The 20802-nt window shown below is 45.9% G+C and overlaps 1 protein-coding gene across 5 annotated transcripts in view; it reads left to right on the top strand.

The window, feature by feature from the left end:
* LOC129861270 (syntaphilin-like) overlaps nt 1–20802 on the top strand; it is a 50057-nt gene that overhangs the window by 22466 nt on the left and 6789 nt on the right. The window contains exons 2-6 of one of the 5 annotated variants that reach the window (XM_055932544.1): nt 6973–7103; nt 9479–9577; nt 14279–14383; nt 18971–19081; nt 20553–20705. In XM_055932544.1, coding sequence (XP_055788519.1) covers nt 7054–7103; nt 9479–9577; nt 14279–14383; nt 18971–19081; nt 20553–20705 — 518 coding nt within the window. In that variant the 5' untranslated portion in view covers nt 6973–7053. Of the gene's footprint in view, nt 1–6972; nt 7104–9478; nt 9578–14263; nt 14384–18970; nt 19082–20552; nt 20706–20802 lie in introns of all 5 variants that reach the window. The other 4 variants (XM_055932542.1, XM_055932545.1, XM_055932546.1 and 1 more) reach the window with 4 other exon arrangements.

Raw genomic sequence — 20802 nt, 5'->3', positions numbered from 1 at the left:
GTAAATATGGGTGTAAATATGATCAGTTGTGCGATGTTTTGGTATAAATCCAATTTGGCTTTTACTCAAGACATTGTGCTTATTAAGGAAGTTTAGAACTCTTACATTGATAATACTACAGAAAACCTTCCCCAGGTTACTGTTCACACAAATACCTATGTAATTGTTAGGGTCAAATTTGTCTCCATTCTTAAAGATTGGGGTTATGAGTCCTTGATTCCAGATGTCAGGGAAATAACCTACACTCAGGATCAAATTAAACAGTTTTAATATAGCCAATTGAAATTTTGCACGAGTGAATGTGAGCATCTCATTTAGGATGCCATCAGGTCCTCATGCTTTTTTAAATGTAAATCTTTCTCTCTCCAATATATGGAGATTCTCCATCTATCTCTGGCCTGCCTCTTTCCCTCTCTTCCCTCTCTGTCCACATGTCTGTCATCAGCTTTGAAGCTTCCTGCATGCTGCTGTACCTTTCTGATGCTGCCAGTGGTTCTGGCTGGGGATGCTGTTACATAAGAGAGCTTAATAAATCCTGTATGAATGCCTTTATGATGTAAGTAGTAGGAAATACTCCCTGCTCCTGTCAACGAGGGATATTGGTGCTGTAGACTGGAGCAGAGAAGAAGAAGATGGGAAAGTCTAGTGCTGAGTGATTAACACAGATGCTGTTTTTCTTCCCGCTTATTAAACAACTAATTGTCCGATGTCGGTTCAATTACTTGAATTCCATTTCTGTTGTTTTCGTGTGAGCCCAACGCACCAACACTCTAGAGAGAAATCAAATCATTCACGAGAGAAATGAAGTCAAGAATTGATGTTTGCCGCTGGGCTTAAGGGAGTTGTAGTTTTCATTAAGCAAATATACATCGTAGTTCAGCGCAGAAACGTGGTAATTAACTACACTGACCATAATCCATTGAGGCTGACGAATGCACTTTTCCGCACAGATTGCGTGAGAGCGGAGGCTACACAACACAACAATGAGAGGGATAGAGAGTGACAGTTCGTGAAACTATGCCATATCTACTTTGAAGAACTAGTCAAATGATTTCGTCAGACAGCTCTGCAGCATACGTAGGCAGGCTAGCCTAGATAAATATGATGACTACAGACGGTACAGTATGGGGAGCACAGCAGAGATGAGATGATGACTTTGAGGAGAGACAATAAAAACTAAGTAATATACACATATTTTATTATTTCATAGTAATTTATTATTTTTATATCGATGTCTACCCAATGTGGACCTGACAGAGACAATGGAATATTTTCTATGTTTTGGCAATTGAATATCCACTATTTTTGGCTTTGTAATTTCCATTAAAAGCTCTAAAATGATTTTAATGTCATTATTTCATAATGCATTTAACGTGTAAAAAACAATTATTGAAACCAAAAATTGACAACCATTATTATTTTTTAATAATCGAACGTAACCCGAACTGACGTCAAAAAGCACTACGGGAAACATCCCAGAGAGAGTTGAGCTCCTATCGATCTCATCATCTTTACTAGTTTATCTAGCGTGTCCTGCGTTGCATATAATCGATGCAGTGCTCATTCGCGAAAAAGGACTTTCGTTGCTCCAACGTGTACCTAACCATAAACATCAATGCCTTTCTTAAAATCAATACACAGAAGTATATATTTTTAAACCTGCATATTTAGCTAAAAGAAATCCAGGTTAGCAGGCAATATTAACCAGGTGAAATTGTGTCACTTCTCTTGCGTTCATTGCACGCAGAGTCAGGGTATATGCAACAGTTTGGGCTGCCTGGCTCGTTGCGAACTAATTTGCCAGAATTTTACGTAATTATGACATAACATTGAAGGTTGTGCAATGTAACAGGGATATTTAGACTTATGGATGCCACCCGTTAGATAAAATACGGAACGGTTCCGTATTTCACTGAAAGAATAAATGTTTTGTTTTCGAGATGATAGTTTCCGGATTCGACCATATTAATGACCTAAGGCTCGTATTTCTGTGTGTTATTATGTTATAATTAAGTCTATGATTTGATAGAGCAGTCTGACTGAGTGATGGTGGGCACCAGCAGGCTCGTAAGCGTTCATTCAAACAGCACTTTCGTGCGTTTTTCCAGCAGCTCTGCTGTTTATGACTTCAAACCTATCAACTCCCGAGATTAGGCTGGTGTAACCGATGTGAAATGGCTAGCTAGTTAGCGGGGTGCGCGCTAATAGCGTTTCAAACGTCACTCGCTCTGAGACTTGGAGTAGTTGTTCCCCTTGCTCTGCATGGGTAACGCTGCTTCGAGGGTGGCTGTTGTCGATGTGTTCCTGGTTCGAGCCCAGGTAGCGGCAAGGAGAGGGATGGAAGCTATACTGTTACACTGGCAATACTAAAGTGCCTATAAGAACATCCAATAGTCAAAGGTATATGAAATACAAATCGTATAGAGAGAAATAGTCCTATAATTCCTATAATAACTACAACCTAAAACTTCTTACCTAGGAATATTGAAGACTCGTGTTAAAAGGAACCACCAGCTTTCATATGTTCTCATGTTCTGAGCAAGGAACTTAAACGTTAGCTTTCTTACATGGCACATATTGCACTTTTACTTTCTTCTCCAACACTTTGTTTTTGCATTATTTAAATCAAATTGAACATGTTTCATTATTTATTTGAGGCTAAATTGATTTTATTGATGTATAATATTAAGTTAAAATAAGTGTTCATTCAGTATTGTTGTAATTGTCATTATTACAAATAAAATAAAAAAATCTGTGTAATCATCCTATGACACACCCTGTGTAACCATGCTATGTCACGCCCTGTGTAACCATGCTATGTCACGCTCTGTGTAACCATGCTATGTCACGCCCTGTGTAACCATGCTATGTCACGCCCTGTGTAACCATGCTATGTCACGCTCTGTGTAACCATGCTATGTCATGCCCTGTGTAACCATGCTATGTCACGCTCTGTGTAACCATGCTATGTCACGCTCTGTGTAACCATGCTATGTCACGCTCTGTGTAACCATGCTATGTCACGCTCTGTGTAACCATGCTATGTCACGCCCTGCGTAACCATGCTATGTCACGCTCTGTGTAACCATGCTATGTCACGCTCTGCGTAACCATGCTATGTCACGCTCTGTGTAACCATGATATGTCACGCTCTGTGTAACCATGCTATGTCACGCTCTGTGTAACCATGCTATGTCACGCTCTGTGTAACCATGCTATGTCACGCCCTGTGTAACCATGCTATGTCACGCCCTGTGTAACCATGCTATGTCACGCCCTGTGTAACCATACTATGTCACGCCCTGTGTAACCATGCTATGTCACGCCCTGTGTAACCATGCTATGTCACGCCCTGTGTAACCATGCTATGTCACGCTCTGTGTAACCATGCTATGTCACGCCCTGTGTAACCATGCTATGTCACGCTCTGTGTAACCATGCTATGTCACGCTCTGTGTAACCATGCTATGTCACGCTCTGTGTAACCATGCTATGTCACGCTCTGTGTAACCATGCTATGTCACGCTCTGTGTAACCATGCTATGTCACGCCCTGTGTAACCATGCTATGTCACGCCCTGTGTAACCATGCTATGTTACGCCCTGTGTAACCATACTATGTCACGCCCTGTGTAACCATGCTATGTCACGCCCTGTGTAACCATGCTATGTCACGCCCTGTGTAACCATGCTATGTCACGCTCTGTGTAACCATGCTATGTCACGCCCTGTGTAACCATGCTATGTCACGCTCTGTGTAACCATGCTATGTCACGCTCTGTGTAACCATGCTATGTCACGCTCTGTGTAACCATGCTATGTCACGCTCTGTGTAACCATGCTATGTCACGCTCTGTGTAACCATGCTATGTCACGCTCTGTGTAACCATGATATGTCACGCTCTGTGTAACCATGCTATGTCACGCTCTGTGTAACCATGCTATGTCACGCTCTGTGTAACCCTGCTATGTCACGCCCTGTGTAACCATGCTATGTCACGCCCTGTGTAACCATGCTATGTCACGCCCTGTGTAACCATGCTATGTCACGCCCTGTGTAACCATACTATGTCACGCCCTGTGTAACCATGCTATGTCACGCCCTGTGTAACCATGCTATGTCACGCCCTGTGTAACCATGCTATGTCACGCTCTGTGTAACCATGCTATGTCACGCCCTGTGTAACCATGCTATGTCACGCCCTGTGTAACCATGCTATGTCACGCCCTGTATAACCATGCTATGTCACGCCCTGTGTAACCATGCTATGTCACACCCTGTGTAACCATGCTATGTCACACCCTGTGTAACCATGCTATGTCACATCCTGTGTAACCATGCTATGTCACATCCTGTGTAACCATGCTATGTCACATCCTGTGTAACCATGCTATGTCACACCCTGTGTAACCATGCTATGTCACACCCTGTGTAACCATGCTATGTCACACCCTGTGTATCCATGCTATGTCACACCCTGTGTAACCATGCTATGTCACACCCTGTATAACCATGCTATGTCACACCCTGTGTATCCATGCTATGTCACACCCTGTGTAACCATGCTATGTCACACCCTGTATAACCATGCTATGTCACACCCTGTGTATCCATGCTATGTCACACCCTGTGTAACCATGCTATGTCACACCCTGTGGCTGTAGAGATCCCAGAGGGGGTTATGAGTGATGAGATACGGTGACAACCAGCTGGGTCTCTCTCTGTAGCAGTATGTCTGCCTCTCTGTCAAAGGGTGATTCAGCACAGTTACTCTACACTGCAGGGTTGGAACAAACAGTACATTACTGCTCAACCCTGCCAAGCAAGGAAAGTGGAACTACAGTGTAGCATTGTCTTTGAGAATCTGATGGACTGGCTGTGTTCACATAAGAGTAGGACCCTTTCAGGATCATGAAACACACTATAGATATTTATATATTTATATTTTCAGAGACACTCTAATCCAGGAGTGCCTACATTTTCATATTGGTCCCCCGTGGGAATTGAACCCACAACCCTGGCGTTGCATGTGCCCTGCTCTTCCAACTGAGCCACACGGGACCACAGATGGATGGATAGAGTAGACCCCGCCTCCACATTAGACCCCGCCTACTAGTCATACTATGGTAGAGATCCCAGAGGGGGTTATGAGTGATGAGATAAGGTGACCCATTCAACACACAACTGATAACAGAGGGAAGGAAGATGGACAGGAAAGGAATAACTATATTGGAGAGTATTTTCAGGAGACGGGAGGAGAGGAGGAGAGGGGATGAGGAGGAGGAGAGGGGATGAGGAGAGAGGTGATGAGGAGGAGGTCAAGACCAGTCGTGAGAGAGTAAGGAGGATTGGGAGACTGAGCAGGCCTCTTCAAGCCAGAACAGGGAGCAAAAGGAGGCCACCTCAGTAGCTCTGAGCCCACACAGACAGAAGGATGGGTGGGTTTATGGAGAAGCCTGAGGGAGGTTTAGGGCCCAGCCTTAGGGTGGACACTTGGCTCCTGAGCTCACTAAATCCTGTGTTCTATTATTGATGGATTTAATCCCCTCTTTCCCTGCATGTAGTCTCTCCCCCTCTCTCTCTCCTCTCATTATGCGTGCTAAGCACTCTACCTCTCCCTCTTTCCCTGCATGTACTCTTTCCCCCTCTCTCTCCTCTCATTATGCCTGCTGAGCACTCTACCTCTCACTTTTTTCCCTGAATGTACTCTCTCCCCCTCTCTCCCCCTCTCTCTCCTCTCATTATGCCTGCTGAGCACTCTACCTCTCCCTCTTTCCCTGCATGTACTCTTTCCCCCTCTCTCCCCCTCTCTCTCCTCTCTCTCCTCTCATTATGCCTGCTGATCACTCTATCTCTCCCTTTCTATCTCCTCGATCAGGTCTGTCTCTCAATCCATCACTGAATCTCTCCTCCGACTGTGTACCTTGGTCACTAGACACTGTGTACCTTGGTCACCAGACAGACGGTGTACCTTGGTCACCAGACAGACGGTGTACCTTGGTCACTAGACAGACGGTGTACCTTGGTCACTAGACAGACGGTGTACCTTGGTCACTAGACAGAGGGTGTACCTTGACACCCATATCTTAAAATGTGCCTTCACCCAACATTGCGATGAATTTCAACCAGAGCTTTGACAGCCTGTTTATTAGGTCGTATTGAAAGATCAAAACAACTGTCTTGCCGGACTTTATTTAGGTTTAGTTTATTATCACTAAATCGAATACAGAATTGTTTTCTGTTGAAGCACGGCCACTGCTCTCTCCCATCTCAGGCCTGTGGTCAGACCAAAGAGTGGTGATTGGCTGCTTCTCCCTGGTGTTCTGTCGAGCTGGGCTGATCCCAGATCTGTGTCATCCCTGGCTCCTGCCAGCTTGTGTCAGCTCTCACAACACAATGCTGAGACATCCATAGTTCTCACCAAGGAAGTCAGCGTATATGTGTGTGTGTGTGTGTGTGTGTGTGTGTGTGTGTGTGTGTGTGTGTGTGTGTGTGTGCGTGCGTGCGTGCGTGCGTGCGTGCGTGCGTGCGTGCGTGCGTGCGTGCGTGCGTGCGTGCGTGCGTGCGTGCGTGCGTGCGTGCGTGCGTGCGTGCGTGCGTGCGTGCGTGCGTGCGTGCGTGCGTGCGTGCGTGCGTGCGTGCGTGCGTGCGTGCGTGCGTGCGTGCGTGCGTGCGTGCGTGCGTGCGTGCGTGCGTGCGTGCGTGCGTGCGTGCGTGCGTGCGTGCGTGCGTGCGTGCGTGCGTGCGTGCGTGCGTGCGTGCGTGCGTGCGTGCGTGCGTGCGTGCGTGCGTGCGTGCGTGCGTGCGTGCGTGCGTGCGTGCGTGCGTGCGTGCGTGCGTGCGTGCGTGCGTGACCTCACTGTCTTCTTCGTACTTGAATATAGCTTGTTTTGTTGGTTTAAAACAGTATGTGATGTCCTGCCTGGTCCACAGAGTCAGTACCTGTTTGTGTGTCGTTTGTTTTCCTCTCAGGCTGGCTGTCACTGTAGTGTGATAGAGAGACACGGAGAAAGACGAGGAGACGAGAGAGGGAGAGAGGGGCTGTCTGCCTCCATGTCTGCTCCTGTCCCTTCCACTCGGAGATCTGCGTCTGGCTCACGCAGGTACAGCACTGCATACACACCTACCTGCCTATCTAAAACTCGTAATCTTTCTCCTTTCACCTTCGTTTTAGATTAACTTCAAAGTCTTATGTAGTCAACCTCTCAGTCAACCTCTCAGTCAACCCCTTCAGTCAACCTCTTAGTTAACCTCTCAGTCAATCTCTCTGCCAACCCCTTAGTCAACCCCTCAGTCAACCTCTTTGCCAACCCCCTCAGTCAACCCCTTCAGTCAACCCCTTCAGTCAACCCCTTAGTCAACCCCTCAGTCAACTTCTTTGCCAACCCCCTCAGTCAACCCCTTCAGTCAACCCCTTCAGTCAAACCCTTCAGTCAACCTCTCTGCCAACCTCTTAGTCAACCCCTTAGTCAACCCCTTAGTCAACCTCTTAGTTAACCCCTTAGTCAACCCCCCCTCAGTCAACCCCCTCAATCAACCTCTTAGTCAACCCCTTAGTCAACCCCTTAGTCAACCCCCCGCAGTCAACCCCCTCAGTCAACATCTTAGTCAACCCCTTAGTCAACCCCCCTCAGTCAACCTCTTAGTTAACCCCTTAGTCAACCCCTTACTCAACCTCTTAGTCAACCCCCCTTAGTCAACCCCCCTTAGTCAACCTCTTACTCAACCCCTTAGTCAACCCCTTCAGTCAACCTCTTAGTTAACCCCTTAGTCAACCCCCCTTAGTCAACCTCTTAGTCAACCCCCCTTACTCAACCCCTTACTCAACCTCTTAGTTAACCCCTTAGTCAACCCCCCTTAGTCAACCCCCCTTAGTCAACCTCTTAGTTAACCTCTTAGTTAACCCCCCTTACTCAACCTCTTAGTCAACCCCTTAGTCAACCTCTTAGTCAACCTCTTAGTTAACCCCCCTTACTCAACCCCCTTAGTCAACCCCCCTTAGTCAACCTCTTAGTCAACCTCTTAGTTAACCCCTTACTCAACCTCTTAGTCAACCCCCCTTACTCAACCCCCTTAGTCAACCCCCCTTAGTCAACCTCTTAGTTAACCCCTTACTCAACCCCCCTTAGTCAACCTCTTAGTCAACCTCTTAGTTAACCTCTTAGTCAACCTCTTAGTCAACCTCTTAGTTAACCTCTTAGTTAACCTCTTAGTCAACCCCCCTTAGTTAACCTCTTAGTCAACCTCTTAGTCAACCTCTTAGTCAACCTCTTAGTCAACCTCTTAGTTAACCTCTTAGTTAACCTCTTAGTCAACCCCCCTTAGTCAACCTCTTAGTAAACCTCTTAGTCAACCTCTTAGTGAACCTCTTAGTTAACCTCTTAGTCAACCTCTTAGTTAACCTCTTAGTCAACCTCTTAGTCAACCTCTTAGTTAACCTCTTAGTCAACCTCTTAGTTAACCTCTTAGTTAACCTCTTAGTTAACCTCTTAGTCAACCTCTTAGTCAACCTCTTAGTCAACCTCTTAGTTAACCCCTTAGTTAACCCCTCTCTCTCTCATGCATCTCTCTGTTGTTCTCCATACCTCCTCTATTTTGTCCTCTTATTTTCACCCACAAGAAATAGTCAGTGGTGAAGATAATGGTTCTGTCCCACCCAGAGACCATTTATAATGACGGGGTGTCTCCTTGAATAGTAAATGTTGTGTGTGAACGTGTGTTTGTCTATACTGCTACAGTACAGGGGCTCATAATCTCCTGAGAGAGCTGAGGCTCAGCTTTGCTTCTGTCCCATCAGCTGCTGAGCTCCATAAACGGTTACAGGCCAATGCTTCCCCCTCTCTCTCTCTCTCTCTTTCTCCCTCGCTCTCTCTCGCTCTCTCCAATTTCAATTCAAGGGCTTTATTGGTATGGGAAACTCTCTCTCCCTCTGTCTCTCCTTCTGTCTCTCCCTCTGTCTCTCCCTCTGTCTCTCCCTCTGTCTCTCCCTCTGTCTCTCCCTCTGTCTCTCTCTGGCTCTCTCTCGCTCTCTCTCGCGCTCTCTCTCTCTCTGTCTCTCCCTCTGTCTCTCCCTCTGTCTCTCTCTTGCTCTCTCTCGCTCTCTCTCGCTCTCTCTCGCTCTCTCTCTCTCTCTCTCTCTGTCTCTCTGTCTCTCTCTCTATGTCTCTCTCTCGGTCCCCCCCTCCCTCTGCAGTCAGGATTGTGTCAGCATTTGAGAGCTTTGCGTTTCTCTCTTTTTATCTGACAGTGATTTGACCATGTAACTGTTTTGTTAGCTAAAGTGAATGTGTTGAGTTTCTATAAATCTATAAATGGAGTGAATGACTAGTCAGTAGTTCATTTATTCAACATAAGTGTTACTGTACTGTCACCTTGCACTCCATGTCTTTACATTGATCTTTCACCTAAATTAATAACTAATGTGCAATGTCCTAGCTACAGAGCAGTGGTAGCATGAAATCTGTCTCTCTCTTCCCAGATTCAACCCTCTGAATGCTCTGCAGCCCAAACGCCGCTTGCAGCAAATGCTGTCGTCGTCCTCCTCGTCCGTACCCGTACCCGTACCCACGCGCCCTGCGTGAGAAACAATTCTGTTATACTGTCCCAGAGAGCATGCTCTGTAACTGCAGCTGCAGAACCACTAGAATGTACTGTACATGGAGAGGAGGAGATGTGCTGTAGTCATAGCTGGACAGACAGACAGAGATCAATTGTTCTCTTGATATTCACTGATAAACCCTCAGATGCACCAAACAGATTGGGTGGTACACTGACATTGCCAATATTATAGTCAATAGCTTGATGAGGTGATTGACAGCAGTAACTGTACTGTACAGCTGTGGTTAAAGTGACAGTGCTGTACAATCTCAAACTATCTTCAAACAGGACCACAGTTAGTTACTGTATGTTAGTTATAAGAGCATTGTCTCTGTCCACATTCTCGTCTCACTTCTTGCAACCATTCTGTATAGGAGTATTCCGCACACAGCCTTCTCTTACACCACCACAGCCTTCTCTTACACCACCACGGCCTTCTCTTATACCACCCGGCCTTCTCTTATACCACCCGGCCTTCTCTTATACCACCACGGCCTTCTCTTATACCACCCGGCCTTCTCTTATACCACCCAGCCTTCTCTTATACCACCCAGCCTTCTCTTATACCACCCGGCCTTCTCTTATACCACCCGGCCTTCTCTTATACCACCCGGCCTTCTCTTATACCACCACGGCCTTGTCTTATACCACCCGGCCTTCTCTTATACCACCACGGCCTTGTCTTAAACCACCCGGCCTTCTCTTATACCACCCGGCCTTGTCTTATACCACCCGGCCTTCTCTTATACCACCCGGCCTTCTCTTATACCACCACGGCCTTGTCTTATACCACCCGGCCTTCTCTTATACCACCCGGCCTTCTCTTATACCACCACGGCCTTGTCTTATACCACACAGCCTTCTCTTATACCACCCGGCCTTCTCTTATACCACCACGGCCTTGTCTTATACCACCCGGCCTTCACTTGTACCACCACGGCCTTGTCTTATACCACCCGGCCTTCTCTTATACCACCCGACCTTCACTTGTACCACCACGGCCTTCTCTTATACCACCACGGCGTTCTCTTATACCACCCGGACTTCTCTTATACCACCCGGCCTTCTCTTATACCACCCAGCCTTCTCTTATACCACCACGGCCTTGTCTTATACCACCCGGCCTTCTCTTATACCACCACGGCCTTCTCTTATACCACCCGGCCTTCTCTTATACCACCACGGCCTTGTCTTATACCACCCAGCCTTCTCTTATAGCACCACAGCCTTCTCTTATACCACCCAGCCTTCTCTTATAGCACCCGGCCTTCTCTTATACCACCACGGCCTTGTCTTATACCACCCGGCCTTCTCTTATACCACCTGGTCTTCTCTTACACCACCACGGCCTTGTCTTATACCACCCGGCCTTCTCTTATACCACCCGGTCTTCTCTTACACCACCACGGCCTTGTCTTATACCACCCGGCCTTCTCTTATACCACCCGGACTTCAATTGTACCACCACGGCCTTGTCTTATACCACCCAGCCTTCACTTGTACCACCCAGCCTTCTCTTATACCACCCAGCCTTAATACACATAATACCACCCAGCCTTCTCTTATACCACCCGGCCTTCTCTTATACCACCCGGCCTTCTCTTATACCACCCAGCCTTCCTACACATAATACCACCCAGCCTTCTCTTATACCACCCGGCCTTCTCTTATACCACCCAGCCTTCTCTTATACCACCCGGCCTCCCTACACATAATACCACCCAGCCTTCTCTTATACCACCCGGCCTTCTCTTATACCACCCGGCCTTCTCTTATACCACCCAGCCTTCTCTTATACCACCCAGCCTTCTCTTATACCACCCAGCCTTAATACACATAATACCACCCAGCCTTCTCTTATACCACCCAGCCTTCTCTTATAGCACCCGGCCTTCTCTTATACAACCCGGCCTTCCACACATAATACCACCCAGCCTTCTCTTATACCACCCAGCCTTCTCTTATACCACCACTGCCTTCTCTTATACCACCCAGCCTCCTCTTATACCACCCGGCCTTCCACACATAATACCACCACTGCCTTCTCTTATACCACCCAGCCTCCCTACACATAATACCACCCAGCCTTCTCTTATACCACCCAGCCTCCTCTTATACCACCCAGCCTTCTCTTATACCACCCAGCCTTAATACACATAATACCACCCGGCCTTCTCTTATACCACCCGGCCTTCTCTTATACCACCCGGCCTTCTCTTATACCACCCGGCCTTCTCTTATACCACCCAGCCTTCTCTTATACCACCCAGTCTTCTCTTATACCACCCAGCCTTCTCTTATACCACCCAGCCTTCTCTTATACCACCCAGCCTCCCTACACATAATATCACCCAGCCTTCTCTTATACCACCCGGCCTTCCTACACATAATAACACCAGCCTTCCTCACACATCTTACCTACCAGGGTCCATCTCAAAGGAGAAGAGATGTAATCAATCAATGTATTTATAAAGCCATTTTTATATCAGCAGATGTCACAAAGTGCTATAAACATAGCTGGACATGTAATGATGGACTCCAATTGTGCCAAAACCTTATTTAGTCTATATATTTGACATATTCTACCTTTCTTTCCAGGCTTGCTTCCACTGCTCTCCTCAGCTTGACCGTGTTTTCTGTTTGTATGCTGTTGGCCTTCGTCATAACCTGTCATACCCTATCCTGACCCTTCCTACAATCCCCAGGCTGCTATATCTGTCATATCTGTTTTGCGTATCTCCTCCCACCCAGTCTGGAAGCCAGTGATTGGGCAAAACCCCTGTCCTCCTAGATAACAGACAGCCTTTGATTGCTTTGTTTAATTGGCTGTCATTAGAAAATCGACCAATTGGTCAACAGTAACAGATGAATACAGTACAGGAGTTGACCATCACAGTGCCCCTTTCCCCTCACTAATAGAATTGGAAAAGGACAGGTAACTGACAAAATAAAGGAAACACTTGAGTAAACGAGGAATACAAAGTATATTTAAAGCAGGTGCTTCCAAGCAGGTGTGGTGGCTGAGTTAATAAAGCCATAAGCATCCCATCATGCTTACAAATGCTGGGCAGGCCATTATTTTGGCTACCATGGCAATGCCCCCATCCACAGGGCACGAGTGGTCACTGAATGGTTTGATGAAAACGATGTAAGCCATATTTCATGGCCGTCTCAGTCACCGGATCTCAAGCAGCGTAGCCTAGTGGTTAGAGCGTTGGACTAGTAACCGGAAGGTTGCAAGTTCAAATCCCCGAGCTGACAAGGTACAAATCTGTCGTTCTGCCCCTGAACAGGCAGTTAACCCACTGTTCCTAGGCCGTCATTGAAAATAAGAATTTGTTCTTAACTGACTTGCCTAGTTAAATAAAGGTAAAAAAAAAAAAAAAAAAAAAAAAAAATTGAACACTTCTGGGAGATTCTGGAGCGGCGACTGAGACAGCGTTTTCCACCACCATCAACAAAACACCAAATGATGGAATTTCTCCTGGAAGAATGGTGTCGCATCCCTCCAATAGAGTTCCAGACACCTGTAGAATCTATGCCAAGGTGCATTGAAGCTGTTCTGGCTGGTGGTGACCCAACGACCCTATTAAAACACTTTATGTTGGTGTTTCCTTTATTTTGGCAGTTACCTGTACATCAATATAATTTCAACAGAAGTTAATACTTCTGATGTTTTGGGGAGATTTTCTTTCTGTTTTTCTTTTTTAATTCTGATGACTTTTTAGTTTGATGTTTTTTTTGCTCTGTTTTTTTTTTCTTATGGGTTATGTGAGGTAAGAATTTCCCCAGATATTACAAGCATATTTCTGTGTGACTTTGGGAGAATAATGCAGCCTAGGGATATTTTCAGCTCTGATGCCACTGCAGAAATAAAAAGGCTTTCGTGCTGAGGTCAGGACAGGTAGGAACAGAGTGAGAAGTGGACCAGACATATGTTCGCCATGTCAGCATGTCTTAATCATGGTTTAATTACCATTAATCATGATTTAATTACCATGCCCTGGTTAGCCTATAGCAGACCTCGACTGGGCAAGTTCAGATGCCCTGGTTAGCCTATAGCAGACCTCGACTGGGCAAGTTCAGATGCCCTGGTTAGCCTATAGCAGACCTCGACTGGGCAAGTTCAGATGCCCTGGTTAGCCTATAGCAGACCTCGACTGGGCAAGTTCAGATGCCCTGGTTAGCCTATAGCAGACCTCGACTGGGCAAGTTCAGATGCCCTGGTTAGCCTATAGCAGACCTCGACTGGGCAAGTTCAGATGCCCTGGTTAGCCTATAGCAGACCTCGACTGGGCAAGTTCATCGTTAGTAGTTGTTCTCTGCCTTGGATCTCATAAAATAACAAAGCTGCTGTATGTACACTGAACCAGTGTGAAGGTATCTCCCAGGCCTAAAGAATACATTATAATGAGCCAGTTTTAAAGGAGCGGTAATACTTGAATGCACTATTAGCCAGTGCTTCTGCTCTGAACAACACAGGCCACAGTCTTCACTTTAATGACTTTTAACATTCTCCCTGTCAGACTAGAGGTGTTTACTTTACTTATCCCATGATGCCCATGGTTGATATGTTTGGCCAACACTTGGTTCTAGCCTGCATCTCAGTCTCACAGACACCACTATCAACACCACCTCACCGTATCAGCCTGTTGTCTTTGGTCAGGTTTGACTACTGCAGGTTCATAGAGCTAGACTACATTCCAATGGAGACAGGCTTTATGGTTTCAATGCGCCCAACGGATCGAGGATATCTCACTACCAAGTCTCCGGAGCGGCACTGTCGGTCAGCACAACTCTCCCTCTATCCCCTCTCTCTCTCTCTATATATATATATACCTCTCTCTATATACCTCTCTCTATATATATACCTCTCTCTCCCTCTCTATCCCTCTCTCTATATACCTCCCTCTCTCTATATACCTCTCTCTATATACCTCCCTCTCTCTCTATCCCTCTCTCTATATACCTCCCTCTATCCCTCTCTCTATATACCTCCCTCTCTCTCTATCCCTCTCTCTATATACCTCCCTCTCTCTCTATCCCTCTCTCTATATACCTCCCTCTCTCTCTATCCCTCTCTATATACCTCCCTCTCTCTCTATCCCTCTCTCTATATACCTCCCTCTCTCTATATACCTCTCTATATACCTCTCTCTCTCTATATACCTCTCTATATACCTCCCTCTCTCTATATACCTCTCTATATACCTCCCTCTCTCTATATACCTCTCTATATACCTCCCTCTCTCTATATACCTCTCTCTATATATATACCTCCCTCTCTCTATATACCTCTCTATATACCTCCCTCTCTCTATATACCTCTCTATATACCTCCCTCTCTCTATATACCTCTCTCTATATATATACCTCCCTCTCTCTATATACCTCTCTATATACCTCCCTCTCTCTATATACCTCTCTCTCTCTATCCCTCTCTCTATATACCTCTCTCTCTCTCTATATCCCTCTCTCTATATACCTCTCTATATACCTCTCTATATACCTCTCCCTCTATCCCTCTCTCTATATACCTCTCTCTCTCCCTCTATCCCTCTCTTTATATACCTCTCTCTCTCTCTCTCTCTCTCTCTATCCCTCTGTCTATATACCTCTCTCTCTCTCTCTATCCCTCTCTCTATATACCTCTCTCTCTCTCTCCCCCTCTCTCTATATACCTCTCTCTCTCCCCCTCTCTCTATATACCTCTCTCTCTCTCTCTCCCCCTCTCTCTATATACCTCTCTCTCTCTCTCTATCCCTCTCTCTATATACCTCCCTCTCTCTCCCCCTCTCTCTATATACCTCTCTCTCTCTCTCTCTATCCCTCCCCCCCTCTCTCTATATACCTCTCTCTCTCTCTCTATCCCTCTCCCCCTCTCTCTATATACCTCCCCCTCTCTCTCTCTCTCTCTCTCTCTCTCTCTCTCTCTCTCTCTCTCTCTCTCTCTCTCTCTCTCTCTCTCTCTCTCTCTCTCTATCCCTCTCTCTATATACCTCTCTCCCTCTCTCTCTATACCTCTCTCCCTCTCTCCCTCTCTCTCTATACCTCTCTCTTTCTTTATACCTCTCTCTTTCTTTCTCTCCCTCTCGCTCTCTCTCTCTATCCCTCTCTCTCTATACCTCTCTCCCTCTCTCCCTCTCTCTATACCTCTCTCCCTCTCTCTCTATACCTCTCTCTCTTTCTTTCTCTCCCTCCCTCTCGCTCTCTCTCTATCCCTCTCTCTCTATCCCTCTCTCTTTCTCTCCCTCCCTCCCTCTCTCTATATACCTCTCTCTCTCTCTTTCTCTCTCTCCCTCTCTCTCTCTCTCGCTCTCTCTCTCTCTCTCTCTATCCCTCTCTCTATATACCTCTCTCTCTTTCTTTCTCTCCCTCCCTCTCTCTCTCCCTCTATCCCTCTCTCTATATACCTCTCTCTCTTTCTTTCTCTCCCTCCCTCTCTCTCTCCCTCTATCCCTCTCTCTATATACCTCTCGCTCTCTTTCTTTCTCTCCCCCTCTCTCTCTCTATCCCTCTCTCTATATACCTCTGTCCCTTTCTTTCTCTCCCTCCCTCCCTCCCTCCCCCTCTCTCTCTATCCCTCTCTCTATATACCTCTCTCTCTTTCTTTCTCTCCCTCCCTCTCTCTCTCTCTATCCCTCTCTCTATATACCTGTCTCTTTCTTTCTCTCCCTCTCTCTCTCTCTCCCTCCCTCTCTCTCTCTCTATCCCTCTATATACCTCTCTCTCTTTCTTTCTCTCTCTCTCTCTATCCCTCTCTCTATATACCTCTCTTTCTTTCTCCCCCTCCCTCTCTCTCTCTCTCTATCCCTCTCTCTATAAACCGCTCTCTCTTTCTTTCTCTACCTCCCTCCCTCTCTCTCTCTCTATCCCTCTCTCTATATACCTCTCTCTCTCTAGCCCTCTCTCTATATACCTCTCTCTCTTTCTTTCTCTCCCTCTCCCTCTCTCTCTCTCTATCCCTCTCTCTATATACCTCTCTTTCTTTCTCTCCCTCCCTCTCTCTCTCCCTCTATCCCTCTCTCTATATACCTCTCTCTCTTTCTTTCTCTCCCTCTCCCTCTCTCTCTCTCTCTATCCCTCTCTCCCTCTCTCTATATACCTCTCTTTCTTTCTCTCCCTCCCTCTCCCTCTCTCTCCCTTTCTCTATATACCTGTCTCTCTTTCTTTCCCTCCCTCTATCCCTCCTCTCTCATTGTCCTTTGTTATCGCTCTCTGCTCCCTAGACGTGGATTTGGTCTTAATGCCAAGATGCTTTGTCATTGAATATACATTTTTTGAATATTAATTGGAACTTTACATGATTGAATATCACTAGACATCTTAGTATGTTAGAGCAATGGAACATTATGCTACAAAGTCCATGGCATGTAGATTGAACCCAAGTATTTTCTAAAACCATCACATGCAAGCTGACCTGTTGTTGGCTGGATTATAACCTTTAACCTTTTTCTTTTGGCGTACTCATTTATTGAACGTCGATGACATTATTGACGTCCTACTTTGTTTTCGCTTTCATTTATTCATAAAGCGTGCCAAATTTAAGCTATGGTACAAGCTATGATCTGTGTTACAGAACATAATTTACAGTTGAAGTCGGAAGTTTACATACACTTAGGTTGGACTCATTTAAAACTCGTTTTTCAACCACTCCATGAATTTCTTTTTAACAAACTCTAGTTTGGCAAGTCGGTTAGGACATCTACTTTGTGCATGACACAAGTAATTTTTCCAATAGTTGTTTACAGACAGATTATTTCACTTATAATTCACTGTATCACAATTCCAGTGGGTCAGAAGTTTACATACACTAAGTTGACTGTGCCTTTGAACAGCTTGGAAAATTCCAGAAAATTATGTTATGGCTTTAGAAGCTTCTGATAGGCTAATTGACATAATTTGAGTCAATTGGAGGTGTACCTGTGAATGTATTTCAAGGCCTACCTTCAAACTCAGTGCCTCTTTGCTTGACATCATGGGAAAATCAAAAGAAATCAGCCAAGAACTAATCAAAAAAATTGTGGACATCCACAAGTCTGGTTCATCATTGGGAGCAATTTCCAAACGCCTGAAGGTACCACGTTCATCTGTACAAAAAATAGTACGCAAGTATAAACACCATGGGACCATGCAGCCGTCATATCACTCAGGAAGGAGGCGCATTCTGTCTCCTAGAGATGAACGTACTGTGGTGTGAAAAGTCCAGATCAATCCCAGAACAACAGCAAAGGACCTTGTAAACATGCTGGAGGAAACAGGTACAAACGTATCTATATCCACAGGAAAACGAGTCCTATATCGATATAACCTGAAAGGCCGCTCAGCAAGGAAGAAACCACTGCTCCAAAACCGCCATAAAAAGCCAGACTACGGTTTGCAACTGCACATAGGGAAAAATATTGTACTTTTTGGAGAAATGTCCTCTGGTCTGATGAAACAAAAATAGAACTGTTTGGCCATAATGACCATCGTTATGTTTGGAGGAAAAAGGGGGATGCTTGCAAGCCGAAGAACACCATCCCAACCGTGAAGCACGGGGGTGGCAGCATCATGGTGTGGGGTTGTTTTGCTGCAGGACGGACTGGTGCACTTCACAAAATGGATGGCATCATGTGGAAGGAAAATTATGTGGATATATTGAAGCAACATCTCAAGACATCAGTCAGAAAGTGAAAGCTTGGTCACAAATTGGTCTTCCAAATGGACAATAACCCCAAGCATAATTCCAAAGTTGTGGCATAATGGTTTAAGGACAACAAAGTCAAGGTATTGGATTGGCCATCACAAAGCCCCAACCTCCATCCGATAGAAAATGTGTGGGCAGAATTGAAAAAGCGTGTGCGAGCAAGGAGGCCTACAAACCTGACTCAGTTACACCAGCTCTGTCAGGAGGAATGGGCCAAAATTCACCCAACTTATTGTGGAAGGCTACCGTTTGACCAAGTTAAACAATTTAAAGGCAACGCTACCAAATACTAATTGAGTGTATGTAAACTTCTGACCCACTGGAAATGTGATGAAAGAAATAAAAGCTGAAATAAATAATTCTCTCTGCAATTATTCTGACATTTCACATTCTTAAAATAAAGTGGTGATCCCAAATGACCCAAGACAGGGAATTTTTACTCTGATTAAATGTCAGGAATTGTGACAAACTGAGTTTAAATGTATTTGGCTAAGGTCTATGTAAACTTCCGACTTCAACTGTATTTCTTCCTCCATGATGGCCTTTCATGTCTTGGCAAGTTCTGTCTCGTGTTTTTTTGTGTGTGCATGATTACGTTTTGCGCGTGATTACTGTTGGTTGAAGAGGATCATTGGTGTCTGTGTTGTATCATGTAGTAACTATGTCCCTGTCACTCCGGAACAGACGGACAGCTGCCCCAGTCAGCAACAGAGATCCCCATGGCAACGCCTCTCTCAGCAGCAGCAGCACTAACTCTGGCTCCTGCAAGGGCAGTGACTGCAGCCCCACCAAGGGGTAAGATTCAAAATGGCTTCCGCATCAATCTTTAAGACAGCGCTCGATGCCCCTGATAGGTCAGCGTTATAACGACATATGCAGCGTTTACTGTAAATCCGCAAACGCAGGAACACGGCCTTAGTGGCGGCAGGTAGCCTAGTAGTTAGAGGCAGGTAGCCTAGTAGTTAGAGGCAGGTAGCCTAGTAGTTAGAGGCAGGTAGCCTAGTAGTTAGAGGCAGGTAGCCTAGTAGTTAGAGGCAGGTAGCCTAGTAGTTAGAGGCAGGTAGCCTAGTAGTTAGAGGCAGGTAGCCTAGTAGTTAGAGGCAGGTAGCCTAGTAGTTAGAGGTAGGTAGCCTAGTAGTTAGCCTAGTAGTTAGAGGCAGGTAGCCTAGTGGTTAGAAGCAGGTAGCCTAGTAGTTAGCCTAGTAGTTAGAGGTAGGTAGCCTAGTAGTTGGAGGCAGGTAGCCTAGTAGTTAGCCTAGTAGTTAGAGGCAGGTAGCCTAGTAGTTGGAGGTAGGTAGCCTAGTAGTTAGCCTAGTAGTTAGAGGTAGGTAGCCTAGTAGTTAGAGGCAGGTAGCCTAGTAGTTAGAGGTAGGTAGCCTAGTAGTTAGCCTAGTAGTTAGAGGTAGGTAGCCTAGTAGTTGGAGGCAGGTAGCCTAGTAGTTAGCCTAGTAGTTAGAGGCAGGTAGCCTAGTGGTTAGAAGCAGGTAGCCTAGTAGTTAGCCTAGTAGTTAGAGGTAGGTAGCCTAGTAGTTGGAGGCAGGTAGCCTAGTAGTTAGCCTAGTAGTTGGAGGCAGGTAGCCTAGTAGTTAGCCTAGTAGTTAGAGGCAGGTAGCCTAGTGGTTAGAAGCGGGTAGCCTAGTAGTTAGAGGCGGGTAGCCTAGTAGTTAGAGCATTGGGCCAGTAACCGAAAGGTTGCTGGATCGAATCCCCGAGGTGACAAGGTAAAAATCTGCCTTTCTGCTCCTGAACAAGGCAGTTAACCCACTGTTCCCCAGTAGTCTGTCATTGTAAATAAGAATTTGTTCTTAACTGACTTCCATAGTTAAATAAAGTGCTAATGTTAAAAATAAAAGGAGCTGTACAGCGAATCTTCAGTGATATGTATTGAATGGAGCCCTAAGCCAAGGTAGTTATGCCTCATGTTGGTATCGTGCTTCTACATGGGAGAATGAGTGTCTCCTGAAAAGTAGCCTATGAGCATGTTGTATTTTGAAGGATAAGGACATGTAATTCTAAGGCCTTATAACTTGTTATAAGAATGTATTGACCTTTTAAAAGCTCTAATCCTTACTTGGTGAAACTGCCACGTCCGTTTGGGATATTGCAACAACAAAGACGTTACTACTTTCCTCGCTGACATCATCACAGGCGTAATAGAACTGCAGAATATGTAATGCACCTTTTCTTTTAAATACCCACTGCTACCGCAGGCTTACAGACTGTAATGGGTTCTGTACCTGTCCTCTGTTTCCTCTCTCTCTCCAAGGCGTCATATGAAGGCATATACCTCATGTACAGATAACCATGGCATCCGCCCCCCTCCCCCGGAGCAGTACCTCACACCCCTGCAGCAGAAAGAGGTGTGTATCAGACACCTGCGGGCCCGCCTCAAGGAAACCGTGGACAGGCTGCAGGACAGGTGAGACGCAGGGTCACACACTGACAATGCATCTCCAGACAGTAACCCTGTCAGTCTCATTCAACAGATTCTCTTTCTGAATGTACATTATGTCAAT

The sequence above is a fragment of the Salvelinus fontinalis genome, chromosome 8 (genome assembly GCF_029448725.1).
Source record: "Salvelinus fontinalis isolate EN_2023a chromosome 8, ASM2944872v1, whole genome shotgun sequence".
NCBI lineage: Eukaryota > Metazoa > Chordata > Actinopteri > Salmoniformes > Salmonidae > Salvelinus > Salvelinus fontinalis.
This window is presented reverse-complemented; position numbering and strand designations above follow the sequence as displayed.